This window comes from Gastrolobium bilobum, unplaced genomic scaffold, assembly GCF_033153095.1.
Source record: "Gastrolobium bilobum isolate Gb01-03AN ecotype WA unplaced genomic scaffold, APGP_CSIRO_Gbil_v1 utg184944, whole genome shotgun sequence".
NCBI lineage: Eukaryota > Viridiplantae > Streptophyta > Magnoliopsida > Fabales > Fabaceae > Gastrolobium > Gastrolobium bilobum.
Genome location: NW_026899332.1, coordinates 41442 through 62030, shown reverse-complemented (window position 1 = coordinate 62030; position 20589 = coordinate 41442). Strand labels below are relative to the sequence as shown.

Below are 20589 nucleotides of genomic sequence, written 5' to 3'. Positions count from 1 at the left end.
TTGTTTTCTTTTCAACATTTCAGTAATTCAATCTCAATCAAGGTAAGTCATACGGATATAGGCTAAGCCATCAATCAGGCCATAGGTCATTTAACAACAAATAGGTTCAGGCTCAAGGGGGCTAACAATGGAAAAATTCATTCAGGTGAGTTATTTTTGGCTAGTAGCTAACAAGAACAAAATGCCTTTATCATATCAATCAATACATGCATAACAGAGAAACAGAGCAAGTTCTAGAATGTTGTCACAGTGAGGTCGCTCAGAATAAAATAAGTATTTAAGCACAAAACCTCACCAGCTATGATGTTAAGCTAGACTTCTAAAAGAACATCAGGCATCATTAATCATTCAAGCACAAAATTCAGACAAACGAGCAATCATGAAATCTACTCATGCCAATACAATATTATGCCAGAAATTCATACAAAACATGGTTCCTAGGATGAATCAGGCAAATTAACTAGGGAAAGCATATCTAAACCTGGGACTTGCTCAGAAAACATGTTCAAAATTTTTATTTTTATTTTTTAAAATATAGCACACAAAATACTATAAAAATAACTAAGAAAATTAAAAGAGTTAGAATATCTCCCTTGATAGAAGCATTGCAGCAGTTCTAAGGTGCAAGCCTACCATTCCCAGATTTAGAGAATTGCTGTCCTCAGCAATAATTAAACCACAAGAAAGAAGAAAAACCTGGACAATAGAACAAACAGTGGCATATAGAAGAAACTATAATGCGCACATCAAAACTTCAGAGAAAAATATACCAACGCAAAGCAACTAAAAATAAAAATACGAAACAGAAAAATAAACTAATATACAAAATCTCTGTCAGCAAGGAGATATAATCAACCCTCCATGTCATCCCCCTCAGCAGCGTGGGATGACCCAGCAAATGGAGGATCCAGTGGTATTGGATGCTTTGGTGTATGAGACCACCATTCCCAGATTTGTTCCAAACCATGAAGCCATGTTAAGAACTCTTTGAAGCTTTGATTTTTCCGAGAGATAGAGTCTCGGTGTCTCTTCCAACTCGTATCAAAGAGTTTCACCACTTCCTTTCTTAGTACTTTCTTCAGTATCAGATTACGCCTCCTTTGAGACGTCTTCACCTCTTTGACATCATCTTTTAGAGTTTGAGGAAGATCCTTCAATTCCACTTTTGAGGTTCCATCTTCCTTGTAATCATCTGCTTTTTCAGGAACCTCAACCGCTACATCTTTTTCTTTCTTTACGACTTCAAAACTAAAGCAATCGTCTTTGTGAGAAGACTGTTTTAGAGAATCGAAGACATGAATAGTAACGGTTTCATCATTCATTCTTAGCTCGAGCTTCCCGCTTTCAACATCAATCAGTGCACGAGATGTAGCTAAGAAAGGTCTACCAGTAAAAGAGGCATTTCAGCTCCCCCTTCCATGTCCAACACCACAAAATCAACAGGGAAGATGAACTTGTCTACCTTCACAAGAACATCTTCAATAATACCACTAGGCTTCCTCAAAGACTTATCAGCAAGTTGAAGAGATGCTAAAGTAGGCTTCAACTCGGTGATCCCCAAGGAATTACAAATAGAAAGGGGCATCAAATTAATGCTAGCCCCTAGATCACATAATGCTCTGCCAATTTTTTTGTTACCAATTTCAACAGAAATATTGAAGCTCCCTGGATCACGACGCTTAGGCGGGAACTTCTTTGTAATAACAGCACTACACTCCTCAGTGAGTGTCACCGTTTGGCATTCTTGCAACTTGTGCTTTCTTGACAACAAATCCTTCATGAACTTGGCATAATTTGGCATGCTAGTCAAGGCTTCAGCAAAAGGGATATTGATATGCAATTTCTTGAATATATCAAGAAACCTTCCATATTGTTGCTTCTGATCCTCCTTCTTGAATCTGTCAGGATAAGGTGCCATGGCTCTCACATATTCAGGACTCAACTCAAACTTCTTCTTTTCAACTGGCTTCTCCACTTCAGCAGGTTTTTTAATTTCTTTTTCTGGCTCCTTAACCTCCTTTAGCTTCTTTTCAGCTTCCATATTTATTCTCGGCTTTTCTGGAGCTGCTACCACTTTTCCAGTTCTAGTTGTGATAAACATACAATCCTCCTTGGGATTTGTAACTGTGTTACTAGGAAAAGTACCTGGAATTCTTTCTGAAACTTGTTTTGCCAATTGGCCTATCTGATTCTCCAGGTTCTTTATGGAAGCATTTGTATTTTTATAGTTGGCTCTAGTCTCCTCCATAAAGGTATTAGTGGTCTGAGCCATATCATTAGAAGTCTTGGCCATTTGTGCAAAGGCTTTTTCCCACTCAGCAGGCTCTCGTTGTTGACTCTGTGAAGGCTGAGTATAAGTATTAGACTTGAAATCCATGCCAACTCCCTGAGCTCTCCGCTGAAAATTGTTACCACCACCACCAGAAAAATTCTGATTTCTCTGAAGATTTGGCTGCTGAGGGCGCTGGTCATACTGTAACACCCTTAATGAGGCCATCAAAGGTGTAACATTGCTTGACATTCAATGCGCGGAATCCATGTACTTAAGCGTGGTTAACTTAAAATTTACTAATGGGAATTAATTTCGTTCATTCCCCTAACTTATCTATTCCTCTAGTCATGAGTTTCTCTTTTTCTTTGTCTACGGTCTACTTACAAATTAATCTCTACTTGGTTACCCTACTTATACTTATGCGCTATTTTAGGAGCTCACTTACATGATCATAATTTTAGTGTTGACTACTACCCAGTGGGTAGTTACTTAAGTGTCTTATGCGGATAATGGCTTATGTTACTTAATCTTTCCTACTAAATTCATAAGTCCATAAAACATAAACATCCCAAAATATCGTACTTCAAAGGCATATAAGAGGTTCAAAATAATCTAAGTGGCATAGTCTATTACAGTCATCCCAAATTAGAACTTAAGTACACCCTTAGGGAGGTGCCTCTTCAAGCCACATGGGCCCAGCTAGAGCAGATATAAGATAGTCTGCCTCCAAGAGCTTTCCTTCGGCCAGTAAGTTCTCAAATATCTCCGTTATTTTGGAGTCATTATCAACTGCACGTGGTTGCGCAGGTTCCTCTTCAACTCGTACCAGCCTCTTTCCCTGTCTTACCCATTTAGTCATTTTTTTCCTGAAAGTGGGTTTCCCCAAAGAGGGGTGAGATTGGGGGTCTCAGTAAGGACTCACAGTTGGAGCAACCTCCAAACCATGATGCTTACTCCTGCAATAGTCACATAATAACATGTACAATAATAGAATGGCAAAACATTGGAAACATAGTTTGGAAAATAATCATGCTTTCATATCATCATACCAATCCTGCCATGGCAATTACTCTCCATGGTCTTATGGACGAATACCCAGGGTCCTCGTCAGGTTGCCTCTGTGGTATTAGTGCACAGGCCATCTTACAAAACTTGCATGAATAAACATTATTTCCAAACAACCAAACATATCATGTAATGCATCATATAACATATTGCAGTCAAACCTCACTTTAACATAAAGGGGGTGGCAACCATAGGGTAGCCGCTTCAACAACCATAAATCACTTACACTTTTTCGCTTTGTAAATTCTTCCCGTAGGTGCTGGATTCGGCCAAATGAAGGTCCTAGTATATTGGATCTCTTTTCAAGCTTTGGTTTGTCCTAGCCACATATTCAACCTTAGTACATGGTTCTAAAATTAAAAGATCTAAACTTTAATATTCTTCATGTCATAGGTTCGGCTCTCTAAGGATGAAAATGCCTAGGAGATAATTTTTACTAATTGTTTTCATGCATAAGTCATATTCTAGGGCATACATTTCGGCCACACATCATGGTATTAAGAAAACCTTCACATATTTCCCCTTTAGGCTTATTAGGGTTCGGCCATTTAGAGGGTGCATGCCTAGGGATAATTTTTGACAACATGTTCATGGGTCTAATACTCATCAAGTTCGGCCATTTAGTGTTAATGCCATTTAGGTGGTGATTCTTCAAGTAATGCTTTCCTACGTGTTGTTTAGAACATCTACTTCAACACTTTTCATATTACCTTAAAGAACATATTCAATATCTAGTCGGGTACATATAGATTCGGTCATTTAGGGTTAGGTTGCTTAGTAAATATTGTGAATATTTAGAGGGTGCATGCATACCTTTGAGGTTCGGCCATTTAGGGATGATATACTTAAGAGGTGATTTTAAAGATGAAAGATGCATGCATGACTTTATTAGTCCAAGATCTAGTCATCTAAACTAGTTAGAGTTCATTCTACTCACTTGAAGGGATAAAAGGGTTCATGAAATCTTACCTCAAAGATGATGTCTAAAATATAACTCCAACTTGATCTTCAAGTAGTCCTCTAGGATTGAGAGTTGCTTCTAACCTCTTCTTAATCTTTCTTTACGTAAGTCTAAGAAGAGAGGAGAGGTGTTGGTTCACTTGTTTCTTGTTTATGAGTGGGTGGCTAGAAGTGAGGGAGTGTGTCCTTGCTTTGGTTCTTTAGGTAGTGTACGGCTAGGAAGGGGAGAGGCCTTTGTTTGTACACCTTTTTATTCAGGTCTCCCTAATCATCATGCCTAGGATAGGATAGGCTAGGTCTTGGTTGAGTGTGGGGTAAGCAAGTCTCCTCACATTGTTCAAGGTTGTCATAAGCATGGGGAAGGGGTAATGATAGTGTGTAGAGTGTAGGACACTCAAGGTGTCATACGCATGGGGGACTCTTGCATTCCTACCTAGAAAACAAAACTTCATCATTATTCACTTAGGAAGTGGTGCGCGTGAATCGAAGGGGTTCTATGTGTGTAGCGCCTAAGTGGAAGGAAGATAAGGCTCACATTAATTGCTTGAAGAGTGGTGTGCATGGGGAGAAGAACCTTTGTATGACATGCCTTGGTTAGGGAAACGAGGTGCATCCTTAATTACTTTGGGGAATGAGGTGCATGGGAAGGAGGAAGGTCGTTGCGTGTACCAATGTTAATTGCTTTAATCATCATTGAAGAAATGTTGGTTAATGTGTAGGGCCTTTTGTCTTTTAGCTTTCCATAATTGAATTCTAGGATAGAGTGTCTTTGGGACTTCCCAATGCATGGGGTTTGGGAATCACCTTGAGTATGTCACACTCATCATAAGGTGTGTAAGAACAAGTCTTCCCTTTTCATGCTAATTATTGCGCCTAGGGAGATGGAGAAAAGGTGGCTTCACCTTTTTAATCATGCATTGGGGAAGACTTGTGCGCCTAGGGAAGAGGGAAAGTGAGCCTACTTTTATGAAGGGAATCTTGGTTTATGTTCCCTTGATGTGTTACCTTGGGAGATGGAAAGACTTGTGTCATGCATGGCTTGAGTGTGTAAGAAGGAAGCTTCCTTTTCCTTGTCATGAGTGCGCCTAAGGTGGGGAAAGCAATCTCATCCCCTTTTTCTCTTTGCTAGGTCGAAGTGGACATGTGAGGAGGGCGAAATCTTCATTCAAATTGTCCAATCACGTGTTGCCACCTCACCTAGGGTTTATTCTTGAATTGGGTTGGGCTTGGTGAGTGTCTGGGCCCATTAAGTTAATAAGTGTTGGACCATTAGCAATTGGGTCAAGGCTAAGTGGTGTGGGCTTGGATCTTTGTCTAGATACTAATTGGGCCATTTCTTATAAAATGGCCTTGCATTGCTTTGGGCTTGAATCCTTTAACTTAGTCATATTCTTAGTAGGTTGGGCTTTAACTTTATTTGGGCTTTAACCCACATTGGCTAAGTTATTAATTATCTTATTTAAAGTGGGTTCTAGCTTAGGACTAATGTTGCTTATTCAAAGCTACTCGTTCACTGAATATGGACTTGATCCCCTTTCATTTCATTTCATTAGGCTAATTTTGAGTACAAGATTTTTGGGTTATTACACATACCATATACCATTCACCTGCATTTGTTGAGGTGAATCAGAAGAAGAAAGAGATGGACATTCATTAGGAGCATGACTGTCCGTACAGTAGTCACAGAAAAAAGCAACAGACTGAGCTTGAACTCCCGCGATATGCATCTTGTCAAGCCTGGAAGTCAAACTAGCCATTTGTTGAGCTAGCAATTTATTTTCAGCCAGAACTGACTCATTACCTTCTAGATGAAGGCTACCTTTCTTAGACTTTGAAGATACCCCTTGATTTTCATTCCTGGCCATCCTCTCTATCAGCTCCAGAGTTTCATTTGCCCTCATGGTTTTAATAGTACCACCAGCTGCACCATTCAAAACCATTCTATCTTCAGGTGTGATGCCATTGAAAAATATTCTGACTTGATTACCAGCAGTCAAATTATAATGAGGGCACCTCCTCATCAAGTCCTTGAACCTGTTCCAGGCTGCACACAATGTTTCACCCTCAGTTTGAGTGAAGTTGGTGATATCATTCACCATTTGATAGTATCTCTCCATGGAAAAGAACTCTGCAAAGAACTTTTTAGACAAATCCTCCCATGTAGCAATGCTCCGTGCAGGCTGCCTCTCCAGCCAGCTAAGTGCTTCTCCCTTTACAGCAAAAGGGAATAATCTCAATCGGATAGCATCATCAGACACCCGAGGGTGCTTGGTTGAGTCATATATCATTAAGAACCGGTCTATGAACCTGTGAGGATCCTCATGCTCATCTCCTCCAAATTGAACTCTCTCCACCAACTGAATTATGGAAGACTTCAACTCCCAATTATTGTCAGCAATATTCGGTTGGACAATACTTGAATTAGGCCTGTTGAAGGATGGAGTGAGGATGGTATCCATAAGTGGATTTTCAGCTTCATTATTCGCTGCCATGGTTGGGATTTCAGGTGCTTCTTCAGATTGAGCACTTGGCACATTTGATTTCTTCTGAGCAAGTCTCTTGTTTCTCCTTTCAAACCTTGTAATTTCAGGATCAAATAACAATTCTGTAGGATCAACCTTGCTTCGCATAAAACTTCAAGAGAAGATTAGTAGCAATGTTCAAAACAATTTAAAACAAGAACAGAAGAAAATAAAATAAAATAATCACAAAAAGAAAGAAAAATCTTGAAATTCAAGATTATAAGATATAAGAAATCACAATCCCCGGCAACGGCGCCAGAAACTTGATACAGTCCGGCAAGTGTACCGATCGTTCAAGTAATAAAGTGATAAGTAAGTTATCGTCTCCACAGGGATTGTGAGCGAATATCTTATAAACGTCCTTTCAAGATATAAAACCCAAGTGATTTGAAGAACAATAGAAATTAAAGACAAAGACGTATTTTTGGATTTTAAAAATAAGAGAATGATGCAAAATGATTTGGATAAAAATATGAGAGATATTGCAGGTAAGTACACTCGCCCTATGATCCCCTCTTTTCACTACGGATTGATTCACATTGCTCAAATAAAATAAACAATCAAACAATTTATCATCCAAACAATTATTAGCTAAACCCCAATTCCTTGCAAATTTAGCCCTTTAATCACAATTAAAACCCCAATTCCTTGCAATGTTTCAATTGAGATCAAGCATTACACAGATAAATTAAACGTTTGTAATCAAGAATGCGTCTATTCCTAGCACGCATGTTAATTATTATCCTACCCCCTTTCTGGACCAAAATCCCAATATTCCTATCTAGGGTTCTAACCCTCAGATTATCATTCACTACTAAACTGATCAGATTTAATATAAACGATAAGCAATACGCACAGAGTAGGCATAAATCAATTAAATTAAAGAGCGAAAAGTAAACCAATCCATAACTAAACAAAAGGTTCACATAGGGTTTGTGACCTTACCCACAATGAAGGAAAATTAGCCAAACATAATCATGGCTAAAACTAATCCAATATTCAAAAGCATAAAATTACAGAGAAAAGAGAAGAAGAAGAACTGTAGAAGAATCCTCCTGAGCTCTGCCGTCGGTCTCCTTCTAAAGAAATAGGTCGGAATCCCCCTAATTCTGTCAAAAGGATCCTATTTATAGGACTCTTTTCCTGCTTCCAAAAATACCCTCATAGCATCACGGTACAATTTCCCGCAACCCAGCGCCAGCTGGCGCCGGTGTGGCGCTACTTCGCGCGGAGTTGCTGCCTCGAATACCAAAAGTCGAACCTGATTGCGTGGACCGGCGCCAACTAGCGCCACCCTTTGTATTGCTGGGCGCCAATTGGCGCCATTTACTTGCTTCTGGGCGCCTAGTGGCGCCATAATGTAGGTGTTTAATATGTGTGGCGCTAGTTTGCGCCAACTAGCGCCAATTCTCTGGTATTTGGCCTGCGCAGCACCCGGTGAAATTTCCTATGTGTGGAGTCGCGTCAACAGGCTTTCTGTAATTTGTAATTTTCACTCCTCTTTTTCCTGTAAAAACACAACCAAAAGGTAAATATTATTGATATAGAAAGAATCAATATAAATAGCAAATATGCATTTAAATTGCTCTCTTATGACCCAATTCTTATCAATTTTAACATGGAAAAACCACACTTGCCAGAGGCACGTCAGCTGTCAACAGCAAGAGTAGCCTCCCGGGTTCCCACAATCTGACCGATCATTACCTGTGCACAGTCAATGATGTCTTGGCGATTAATTTGTTGTGGTACCAACACGTTTAAATCAGGATTAGGGAAACTAGAGTTCAGATCCCTCTCGGATAGCTTCAGGATCTGCACTAACGAAACAGCCGCAGGCGTTGAAATTCCTTCGACAGTCGCCATGACAGGTACCCCCGCCCTGTCCGGAGTATCGACCACCATCATGTCATCACCGCCAGGGGCGTTCGAGAAACTCTCCATGGCAAATAAGAGACTACCACCTGATTGACTAGACTCAGTCGGCTCCACCCTAACCGTTTTAGCTCCTTTAGGCGAGCTTAAATCCTCGCTAGCAACCCTCTTCCTTCCAGAAGCCGTTGGTTTAGGAGGAATAACTTCAGGTGCAGAAGGGTTGACCGCCAAACTCTGGGCATTCTCTGCACATCCTTAATAACCGGGCTGCCAGTCCTCCTAGCAAGCTCCTCGGCAGGAATGTCCGCTGCAGACCGGACCTTCCTTTTAACAATGTTCACCACTTTCCTTTTTCCCTTGTCGACTCCCTTACTTGGGGCGACGGGAGCGACAACAGGAGCGACAACAAGTGAATTATGTAACATTTTTGCACTATTTCTTGTGCGCACAATTATTATAGTTTGCCCCAGATTCTCTCCTATTTCGACAAGTGATTTATGTAACATTTTTGCACTATTTCTTGTGCGCACAAATATTATAGTTTGCCCCAGATTCTCTCCTATTTCGAGTATGTAATCTTTTTTCATTTCAATCTTAGAGAGTTCATCAGGACAATGAACTTTATATTGCTTTACGGCATCTAAAGATAGTTCCTTCACAAAAAGTGTATTATAATCCTGCTTAACTGTTCTCGAAACAAAAATCTGGACAATGTCATTGAATGTAGCAGAAAACAGAAGAACATAGACATACACAAGTCAATCAAAATCTTCTTAGATAAGAAAAGAAACTAAAAAAACAACTACATCACATACAAGCACACACAACATTTGAATCACATACAAAGCAACTAATCTTGGTAAAATGTTCATTTAAGTACAGACGCAATGGTTATGGTGCACAAAAATAACAAGGAACAGTTATAATTCCCTTCTACATAGATTCAAATTAAATTATAGCAAACCATTAGCATCAATCAAATTAACATTCAATCTTCATATCTATGCAATATTATTTGATTGAGCATGATGTACTACGTAAAAAATTCCTCATACTTTTTTCTGTTCTTATAAGATGAATGAATCACTTTACTCTTTTAAATATACTTCACAAGTTGCACAAGGGCTCAGGGAGAGCATGACCTTCCATGAATTGGCAGGTGTTCTACCCGAACAGGTTGAAGGATGGGTGACGGTAATTTAAACAACATGTATACATGGATGTGTTGTCCCTATGGATTGATAAATTCTTGCATAGATTTGATCTACACAAGTCATATAAATAAAACCAAACATAAACTAATACATTATCATTTTAAAAGTAGTAGATTGACACATATATCATGTAGTTATTTAATGTAAAATGACGATGTGTCAGTGTGTACTTAGCTTAGGCTATGCAACTTGTAGACTAAGTCTATGCCAGAATTTCATGGATGGATGAAAATGCCATGCACACAAGCACACTACGCAAGAAAGAGTTCAACAAACCTGACAGTTAGAATTGAATTTTTCTATTCCTTTCATTATCCTCAGGGAATCATCTTTAAATCCATCCTGCAAAGTTTACAGTAATTAAGCAAGTTAGGGCACAACATATTTAGAAATTGAACTGCGAATACCTCTGCTTTAAAAAACAAAAGAAAATCACAATACTAATTCAGTAAACCATAACAATTCCCTGAACCTAAAACTAGGTCCTAGGATCTCTAGAATACTTACTAGAGAGTAATTACTAACTAGAAAAAGATATATATTATCAAGAGTTAAAAACAAGCGGTCTACTAGTGCATTCTTCCTCTTTATCCATCATTAAAGGAGGAGAGTCACAACTTACCATTTAATTGTAACTTATTCTATTAAAAAACAAGGGTGTTGCCAACTCCCCAAAAGATTGTAACAATAATAAGCTCAGGCAGAATGATAAGGCTATGTGCTTGCCTAGTCCAAGGACAATGAAACCTCAAATTCTAAATAAACAACATTTCATTATCACGATAGAATTACCTCAGCAAGCATTTGATCAGCCTCATCAAAAACAAGAATCTTCAAACTTGTCACCCCAAGTTTCTTAAAAGTCATCCACTTATTAATTGTGCCAGGGGTCCCAATAACCACTTGAGCCATAATCGGTGCCCGTTTCGCTATCGGCAAAACATCCCTACTGTCTGCTGGTATAGCACATTCTGAGCTAATCCCCGTGTACTTTCCCATCTTTCGGAGAACTTCAGTATTCTGCCACACAACACAATAATCATCAAGCTACAACTAACACAGTCACAAATCACAATGTTCGATAACAGTGATTAACAAACGAATAAAAAAAAAGGAAAGTTCACCAATGCCGGTTTGTTTTAGAATCATCTATGGCCCAGTGTTTTTTATCACATATGTCCCATTGATTTGTAAAAAATAAAAAAATCACGAGGAAAAGTTCGATAATAGTGATTAACAAACGAATAAAAAAAAAACAAGCAGGAAAGTTCACCGAAGCTGGTTTGCTTTAGAATCACCTATGACATATGTTCCATGGTTTGTAAAAGTAAAAAATCACAGGAGCAGATAAAAAAACATATACTTTTGCAAACCACATGAGTGATAAAAAATAATCAAAGGCATAGGTGCTTTTGCAGTAAATGGTTTGTTTTAGAATTACCTATGCCTTGTGATTTTTTTTTATCACATATACCCATGTGGTTTGTGAAAAAAAAAATACAGCTGCATGTGTGATAAAAAACATAACTTTTTGCAAATAGACATATGTGATAAAAAAACAACGGGATATAGGTGATTCTAGTAAACCACGCAAGGCATTGCTGAGCTTTTCCCCAAAAAAAGAAGAAAAAAGAAAAACTTCTAGGGCTCACGATCAGATATCCCTTTGGAGGGATATAGCTTTTCTTCCGGAAGTATGGGGCCACCACATATCGTATCCAGCTATTGCATTCTTAGTTATGGGTTATTTAATCCATGATAGAATAAGATTATATGTCGGTTTAAAAAAGCAATGTCTTAGAACCTTACCTGAATAGCCAACTCCCTGGTTGGGCAAATGCAGAAAGCTTGAGGAGCCTGCAACTTTGGATCAACTCGACTAAGCATACCAAGAAGGAAACACGTGGTTTTTCCGGAACCGTTATGCGCCTGTGCGATCAAATCCCTATTCGGAGGATTCAAGATCATAGGCAAGGTTACGACTTGGATCTTACAAGGTTTCTGGAACTTCATCTCCACGTAGAGTCCCTTCAAAAGCTCCGGTGAGAGATTCAATTCTTCGAAGGTGGTAGCTGACGTGTACGGAGTGTCGCCGGACGAAACCTGCACCGAAATTCAAAACCATAAACCGTCAATTTCTCGCCGAGAAAGAGAGAAAAGAGAAATCGGGAATGGGGATCGAACCAACCGCTTGGATGTTGTAGTCTTCAGGCTCGTCCAAGAACTTGGGAGAAGGCTTCTTGTTCTCGTCGATCGTTAATCCGTCGACGTTGAGCGACGAGGTTGCTGTCTCGAAGCTCGGCGTTGCGTTGGTTTCTTCATTTGCTTCGTCGGCCCAGCTCTTAGGCGAGGAAGCCGGCGCCGGCGCTGGCGGATGAGCATCGCTGGCGGAGGTGGTTTCGGCGGTGGATGGTTCTGCCATAGCAGTAGACGAGACTGAGTGAAGAGTATTCAAAAACAAAATTCTCAGTTTCAGAGGGAAGGAGAGGGTAATGGATTGAGCCTTGGCGGTGTGTGAAGAGTAATTAAATAAAATAGACATATACTACTAATATATATAAAGAGAGAGGGTGCTAATTTGGAAAGATTTTCTATGGATTGAAATTTTAAAGAATTTCGTAATTCCAACGCAAAAAAAATCTACTAATATTTAATTATGATTTTGAAGGATTGAAAAAAATCACTTAATATTTGATTAAGAATTTAAAAGATTATTTTAGAGTGTAGTCAAATCCGGTGGTATTCAACAAGTATTTTAAATAAAGAAAAAAAATCTTGTGATATCAAAATATTTGACGAGTTTAGTTAATTTTCTATTAATGTAAATTTTATTAGATTTTTTAGTAAGAAATACAGATATGATGTCTTTTTTACAATCTTATACTAACCTCTATGTTTTCTTAAGATTTCTAATTGCAAAGTTTTTTTCTTCTTTTGGCGGGTCTACCCGCCCGAAACCGGGTTTCGCTAGGAGAGCTTCAACAAAGCTAAAAAAATAAATTTTTAAGCGATTTTCATCACAAAACAACACAGAAATAACAATCCAACAAAAGTCTAACCTAATCCATCTCAAAACATTAGATTTTTTAGAGCTTTTGAAAATTTAAAAAATGATTTTTCATGTTATAGGTCGCGATTTTTCTTTTTGGAGGTTACAAGGAATTGAACACAACACCTTACACTACACACACTCCTAACACACACACCCCACAAACTCGTCTACACACACTCCTAAGAAAAATCGCGAAAACTTGGGGTTAATTAGCTAAAAAGCATGGAGTTTGAATTATTGACTTATGTGAATGATTCTTGCTTGTTTTGATCTAACGGTTAAAAAAGTAGTTGTAAGAGAAAATAGATTATAAATACAACCTCTCACTTACTAAAATATATTATTCCCTACTTAATACTTTTAAAATTTTATTCAAATTAATCATGCATATTGTTGAACAATGGAATCTGTGTATTTCTTCTTTTGTAGAGAGGTAATTGTATACACTAATTTTGGGCTTCAATCAAGCCACAAATCACTCTAAAAAATAATATTAAAATCAGAGAATTAATATCTCCTATCAATCAATTCTATTTACAATTAATTCATATAATTGCTAACACAATCAAAATCAAATTAATTACTCGGAGAATTGATGTCTCCTATCAATCAATTCTATTTACAATTAATTTCTATAATTGCTAACAAAATCAAAATCAAATTAATTACGGATTGTATACAGCTCACACATACTTTTTATAATTTGAAATATTTTTATTCAAATTCTTTTTAACTTATATTTTATTATATTTTTCTCAATTAAAAAATATCTATTCAATAAACAGCAATTCAGAATTCTATGAATTCTAGACTTTTGTTAGGTACAAATGTCTAATATATCATTTGTCTTATAAGTAATGCACTACGTAAATATCTTGGGCAGGGCTAATTTTGAATAATTATTATAGGAAATTTCTTTGTTAAAAAAAACCCAGGAAAGTTGTTTTGTATTTTTAGCAACATATTCTTTTGATATTAACGTTAATTTTACAGAATATTTATAAAAATATCTTAACTAAATACCAAAATAAAAAAATATTGATTATTTATTTACACAAATAATAGGTGTTTTTTTTTTTTTTTTTTTTTACATTTTGATATTAACGTTTAACTCTTTTGTTTCTGATTATCTTATAACTTGGAAAAAAACACTCATATCTTGTATCAAATTATATTTTATATCATTTCACATTTATTTTAAAGTTTTTTCATATAAATCATTATCTTAAAAAATATTTTAAAAAACAAATCTTTGATATTTCTACTGCGCTCTTGTTCAACAAGTTGAACGCCAACATATTCTTTGTGCTAAAATTTTCAAATTTCAGTGTATGTAGGTTACAAAAATTTTCCCACTCTATAATGCGGATGAATCTCACCCCTTACTTCATTACAATCTATATCATTGCTTTCTTCTTCTTCTTCACCTGACACACCTTCCGTGGACGAGGGCACTGCAATCTCCATCGACCGCTCTGGCCTTTACAACCCACCTGGTACTTTCTTCAAATTTCCTTTCTTTCTTCGCTTCTTTTCCTCATTCTCTTTTTTGTTCCTTCTTACAGACCATTCTCACCTCCCAAATTCCGATTCTGAGCTCGTCAAGCACCTCAAAGGGATCATCAAGGTTCTTTCTCCCCATTTTTCTTCCTTTACTTGTTTGGATTGGATTTTAGTCCGTCAAAATGTGTAACCTTTATATTCTATAACCAATATTCCCTAATTTAATTTTTACATGATAAAAATTTGTTTTTTTCCCCCCTTGTGCTATTAAACCTCACTATCTTACTTTGGGTCTCACAAATTTTAATTTTTGCTTGCGATTTGTTACTTATTATTGTTGAATTCTCAGTTTCGTGGAGGCCCTATATCAGTAGGTGAGTACATGTCGGAAGTTTTGACAAATCCTAAAGCTGGGTACTACATCAATCGAGATGTTTTTGGAGCACAAGGTGATTTTGTCACCTCTCCTGAAGTAAGCCAGATGTATGGTGAGGTGAGGTGAATTATACACTAAACTTTCAGTAACCTTATGTCTATTGGGGGCATCAACTAGAATTGGACTATGTTTGCAATCATTCATGAAGCTTGTCAATGACAGAACAGAAGGATTCTAATGTCTTGTTTAAACTGATTTTTTAAAGTTTTTATAGGGTGCTTCAAAATTTAAGAACTTCATTGAGTCTTTGCATGTACACCTGGTGGAGTGTAGTCCAGTACTACAGAAGCTTCAGCACCAGAAATTGAAATGCATTGATGAAGAGAACACAGCTCAAGATGCTGATAAAATAACTATAAGCTCTTTTGTTGGCACTCTTGTGTCATGGCATGCTACACTGGAGCAGGTTCCTTCAGGATGTATGTATCCCTTTCCCGATAAAAATAAGCTTTTGGACATACATGGAGTGTAACTTGTTATAGGAAAATCTAAGTTAGTTTCTCTGTTATGCGTCAACATAAAATATCTTATTGTGCTATTTTCGTATGAGCTCTGACCAAATTCTTCTTTTGTTGTGCTGTAGTGCCAACAATTATCATTGCGCATGAGTTCTTTGATGCCCTACCGATCCATCAATTTCAGGTGATTGAATGCTTGCGCTATTAAGATGAATTGAAACTAAGGATGAATCCCACTCTATACTGTAGTGCCAACTATAAAAGTAGTATCAATGATAGTTTTGTTATCTAGTTTACATATTCCATGTTATGAATAACCAAACACCCTTAATTGAAACTAGCTTTGTATTTAGGTCTGAGGACAAGAAACCAATGGAGTCAGAGGCCAATAGTGTTGATAGAGCTATTGCAAATCTCATGTTCAACAACATGGAGATTAACATGGAAAAAACTCAAAAGTCAAGTCCTTTGATACCCAGTTCACTACATTGCATAGAGAAGAACTTCTTGAGAAAGAGATGGAAAGAGCAGCCACTGTTAAGATACCAGTGGTGTTTGGGAATGAAGATGGCAGTGGTTCTTTAGCAAGTGTTTCACCATTGTGACTCCTCAAGCAGTTCATTTGCAGTTAATATTTGATCATGCTTCTTTCTGTAGAATTTGCCAGCCAAAAAGATTTATATGAAAACTGAGTAGGACCAATGAGAATCTGTGAAGGGGTGGGAATCCAATACTGACCCTTGTTCAATTTATCCAAAGGTTGTTCAAAAATCATATTCACTTCCTCTTTTTCAGCCATTTCTATTGAAGTTGGGATCATCCTCAACCCCAGATCAGAAGTAGTACTACCCATTCTAGGAAGCCCTATGTGTAGGGCAACAGTCACAGTTTCATCATCATCTTCAGGACCAGTCAAAAGACTCTCATGTTTGTCTTCTATTGCACTATTACTGTTTGAGTGTTCATTTCCATGCTGATTTGTGATGAGGCTTAACTTGTTAATGAGAGGAAGAGCCTCTCTTGGAGGAGGAGGAGGAGGTGGTGGAGGAACTGCAGAGGAAGATGAGGGTTCGGATTGAATTCCAAACCAGTTGTTTGAGTAAGCAAAAGGGTATGATGAACACAATTTGGATTGAGAAGAAGAAGAGTAGTGAAGGTGGAGGAGCATGAACTTGAACCATCCATCGAATAAATTGGTGTGAGGATCAGTCATAGTGAATGTTCAATGTAGGAAGGTTATTTCTTGATGGTTTGATTCTTTGGTGATATATAATATATTGCGTGCATGTGTGTTTGTGTGTGTGTGTGTGAGAGAGAGAGAGAGGATACTATGTGGGGGAATGGAGAGCCATAAGCCCCGTAAGTAAGTTTCAAGGTAAAAGAGCAAAGCCAAAGTGTATGGAAAGTCAAGAAATTACCCCCTGCAAGCCAAAAAGAGAAATTAAAGGCGAAAGGGAAAGGCAAATGTAGAGTCAGAGGTTAGGCTTGCAGGTTGTCTCCCAGGAGATAGAGTTTGTTGCACCACCACACATGCATATAAACACAAAGAGAGATAAATCAAACATAATAGCTCAGTTGGCTCATGAGAGCTGAGTAGGTGAGGATAAAAGCATGTGTTTGATTTTCTATAGTATCACCTTTGCAAAGCGTTTAAAGCCTTACTCCTGAACCTACCTATATCGAACTAATCACAAAACTATGATTCAATTGAAATATTTACCGAAAGAGAAAGAAGAGAAGAGAGAGAACATTCATTTATTTTCAACTTGGGGCTTGTCTTTCACTCGTCAGAGATTCATTTTAGAAAAGAGTAAAATATAGAAGTAAAACCAATAAATTTTATATAAATAGTTAGGAGTTTTATTATAATAATTTAGAGAAAAATATTTATCATGGATACAATATTATATCATTTTAAATTAAATGACTATATTTTGATACATATTTAATAATTTTTATATTCTCTATAATGCGAGTTTGATGTATTGATAAAGTTATTCATTTGTGATTGAAATGTTAGGGTTTCAAATTTACAAAACAATCTTTTCTAAAAAATATAGCATGGATAAAATTGTGTAGAAAGTTTTTTAATTTCTTACTCCAATTAGTCCCCAATCCTGGGAAATTAAGTTTAATGGATATTTTTAGATATAATTGAGAATTGAACACACAACCTAATACAACATACTCAAAGCCCTCACCACTAGACCAAACTCAGTGACTTATAAGAGTGATTTTATTTTATTATTAATATATATATATATATATATATATATATATATATATATATATATAGACACACACGTCTCCCGTGCTAGTGAGTAACATTAGAAAATCGTAGTTCATTCTTTCAAACTTACCTACATCCGGCATTTGCTTGGATAGGCGTGATTAGTTATTACAACATTTTGCACAGATAATGAGAATGTTAATTCTACCATTCTCTCGTTCCTGCTTTTTGTTTATACAGTCAACAAAATATCAAATACATATTATCGGTTCTAGTGTCCGGGTTCGGTTTGATAATTTCAAAATCAGTTCTACTAATTCGTTTCTTAAATGCTTACAACTAATGCAGGCGTTGGTACTTCTTCTCATGCACATGATTAACCTAGTTTTGTAAATAATGCTTCTTTCATGACCGTTGGAGTTGCAGCTGTGTTTAACATGACTCAATGAGTTTTAACTCCAAAATATATGGTGTACGGTTGATATTAGAGCAGCACTTTGATAATCAAAAAAACTTTTATTTTATTTTTATTGAGATATATAAAACTATTAATATAGTCTCATCCAATAGCTTAAATTTTTGGGTTGAATTGATTCTTTTCATAATATCGGAATCTCGGTGTACCGGATTCGATTCTGACTCCCATTTTCTTTCTAGTGGAATTTCTTTCTTCGCACAGGTCTTGTGCATTATCCACACTTCACGCAAGTCCAGTGGAGCGTGTGTGAGGGGATGTATTGAGATATATAAAATCATTAATATAATCTCACCTAATAGCTTAAACTTTTAGGTTGAATTGGTTCTTTACAATTTTGGATAAATCACATGTACCTTTTACACGAGACAATCTCGTTCGAGTCAGAATATCCACACCCTGGCGGAGCTAATTTTCTCAAAGTGAATTTTTTGCATTCACGTGATCTTGAACCCAAAATTTTGCTTAAACGAAATAAAAAATCAAATATGTACCGGTTGAACCAACACCCTTTGGTTTAGAATAACTGTACTTTTATCATACTTCATGCAGATTTACTCTGTTATTGATACAAATCAAATCCTGTCCAGGAAAAATTTAGGAACAAGAAGGGAATTTACTATGCATGTTAGATTGTAAAATCTTAGTGTGGTACTGATAAAGAGATGTCCTACCCTGTGGAAAATGACATCTACGTTGTCGTTTCTTTCATATAATTCAAGTTTGCAGGTGATTGTGAGAGCCCCTCCCACATCATGTGACCTGCATTGCATTTGCCTTTTACACAAAGTCCCTTGGAGAAGTTTCCAGTGGCAACATGATTTCGACACGTGGAGCATTATGAAGCACAAGATTTTGAAGAGAAGGATAGTCGGCACGGGGTACTGTTAATCTTGAGGCGTGGAGAACAAAAATGTGAGCTTGAAAATGAAAGGCGAAGTTTGAAGGTAATGGTTGGGAGTAGAATGTAACAATCAAGCCATCACAGACAGTGATAGACAAAAGCTATGTTCTGCTCTATTGACTAGTAAGAGACCCAATTGATCAGTGGAGGAAAGATTTTGAGGTATTAACATTGGGTAACAAAGAGAGTTATTTTACAGATTTCTTGAGTTGAAGTTATAAGATAGAATAGTAAAAATCATTAAAAAGCTCTCACATAGTACCAGCTTAAGCTTTTGGGTTGAATTGATTCTTTATATAATACCAGAGCATCGTGTTCCGGAATCGATTCTCACTGCCCCCACTTTCTCTTGTGGAATTTTCTTAGCACAGGTAAGTGAGTTTGTGCATTGTCCACACTTCAAGTTCAATGGGCTTTCGTGTGAGGGGGCGTGTTAGAGAATAGTATAATCATTAAAAAGCTCTCACTCACCAGCTTAAACTTTTGAATTGAATTGGTTCTTTACAAAAGTCTTGAGAATAAAAAATAAAAAAAATTGTTTGCCATAACTGATAAAATAGTGAGAATTGGTGCCAGAACTGATATTGGTTATGGAAAAATGCGTATCGAAAAGGTGCTGCGAAAAATAAAATAAAAAATGATAAATATTAGAAAATTGAGTAGGTTCAGATTCCAAGGTTTGGGATTAAAATGCTAAGCGTAGCATTTAGCGCTAATACAGTGCGATTAAGTTTGAACCGGCTATAAATACAACTTTTGGCACTTAACCCTAGGCCATAATCTGATTTCTACGTGAGTCTTTGAGCTGTGGTCAGCCTCTTCCCTGTTCATGCCTTCCCCTCTTGAGAAAGCCACCAAGTTGTCACCTTTTATTTGATTTCTTCCTTCTTAATCTTGTAAACACTTAGTGGAGTGACTTGTAAGTGTGTGAGGCAGCCTTGCTTCTGTTGTTGAGCCTCTATTTGGTGAGGTTTGGGGCTGTTTTCATGAGGAGAGTTGAAGGAACCATTGTGGTTCAAGAAGCCATTTTTGGTGAGAAAAGACCAACCTTTGATCAACATTTTCGTGTACCTTGAGAGACAGAACCTTGGAGCTGACTTGAGAGCTCCAAGAGCATCATCCATCTCTGTTTGAGCTTGGGGTATGATCACCACCTTTGTTCTTGAGTTTCTTTAGTTAAAAATGGAACATTGATGCATGTAATGAACTAAAGTTAATAACTTGAGGTTGGGTAAGCTTAAACACACCTAGAAATGCATGTTTAGGCTTCTGTAATCGGTAAAAGTCGAACTTTTGGATTGATATCTCGCGAAATGCAGAATCTGAGTTCTGCCGCGAAATATCCGGATATTGGGTTAAAAATATCCGGATATTGATATCCGGATATGGATATCCGGATATCGATATCTGGATGGAGTTCGAAATATCCGGATATTGATATACAGATATTGCCAGTCAGATATCAAGATATTGATATCCGGATATGCCCCCGACGAATATCCAGATATTCTGGGTTTTCGAGAACAGTAACGGTACAGTTCATACAGAACTGTGTTATGGGTTTGTGGATCCTAGTTTGATGAAGTGGGACTTCTGTAATAATTAAACTAAGTCAGAATCAAGTGA

At 37.2% G+C, this 20589-nt stretch overlaps 3 protein-coding genes across 3 annotated transcripts; 1 reads left to right on the top strand and 2 right to left on the bottom strand.

Moving 5' to 3' along the window:
* Positions 1–8837: 8837 nt before the first annotated feature.
* Positions 8838–14424, bottom strand: LOC133289715 (DEAD-box ATP-dependent RNA helicase 38-like). The gene is made up of 6 exons (XM_061487711.1): positions 14337–14424; positions 12094–12341; positions 11715–12008; positions 10698–10925; positions 10182–10247; positions 8838–9434 (listed from the first exon to the last, which is right to left on the bottom strand). The coding sequence occupies exons 1-6, from the start codon at positions 14422–14424 to the stop codon at positions 8838–8840; spliced, it is 1521 nt and encodes a 506-aa protein (XP_061343695.1).
* Positions 14299–15841, top strand: LOC133289713 (uncharacterized). The gene is made up of 6 exons (XM_061487709.1): positions 14299–14453; positions 14523–14584; positions 14810–14953; positions 15111–15315; positions 15480–15538; positions 15708–15841. Exons 3-6 carry the CDS (start codon positions 14843–14845, stop codon positions 15711–15713), a joined length of 381 nt encoding a protein of 126 aa, XP_061343693.1. The 5' UTR covers positions 14299–14453; positions 14523–14584; positions 14810–14842; the 3' UTR covers positions 15714–15841.
* A 65-nt stretch (positions 15842–15906) lies between these two features.
* LOC133289712 (zinc finger protein WIP2-like) lies at positions 15907–16575 on the bottom strand. Its single transcript, XM_061487708.1, has one exon. The coding sequence runs from the start codon at positions 16565–16567 to the stop codon at positions 15983–15985; it is 585 nt and encodes a 194-aa protein (XP_061343692.1). The 5' UTR covers positions 16568–16575; the 3' UTR covers positions 15907–15982.
* Positions 16576–20589: the final 4014 nt, after the last annotated feature.

Coding starts and splice junctions, on each gene's coding strand:
- LOC133289712 (XM_061487708.1), bottom strand. CDS start 16,567: ATGACTGATCCTCACACCAATTTATTCGATGGATGGTTCAAGTTCATG.
- LOC133289713 (XM_061487709.1), top strand. CDS start 14,843: ATGTCGGAAGTTTTGACAAATCCTAAAGCTGGGTACTACATCAATCGA. Junction 14,954..15,110: donor TAAGCCAGATGTATGGTGAG/GTGAGGTGAATT, acceptor AAGTTTTTATAG/GGTGCTTCAAAATTTAAGAA. Junction 15,316..15,479: donor GGAGCAGGTTCCTTCAGGAT/GTATGTATCCCT, acceptor GTTGTGCTGTAG/TGCCAACAATTATCATTGCG.
- LOC133289715 (XM_061487711.1), bottom strand. CDS start 14,424: ATGGAGATTGCAGTGCCCTCGTCCACGGAAGGTGTGTCAGGTGAAGAA. Junction 12,009..12,093: donor AAGACTACAACATCCAAGCG/GTTGGTTCGATC, acceptor ATTTCGGTGCAG/GTTTCGTCCGGCGACACTCC. Junction 10,248..10,697: donor CTGATCAAATGCTTGCTGAG/GTAATTCTATCG, acceptor TAAACTTTGCAG/GATGGATTTAAAGATGATTC.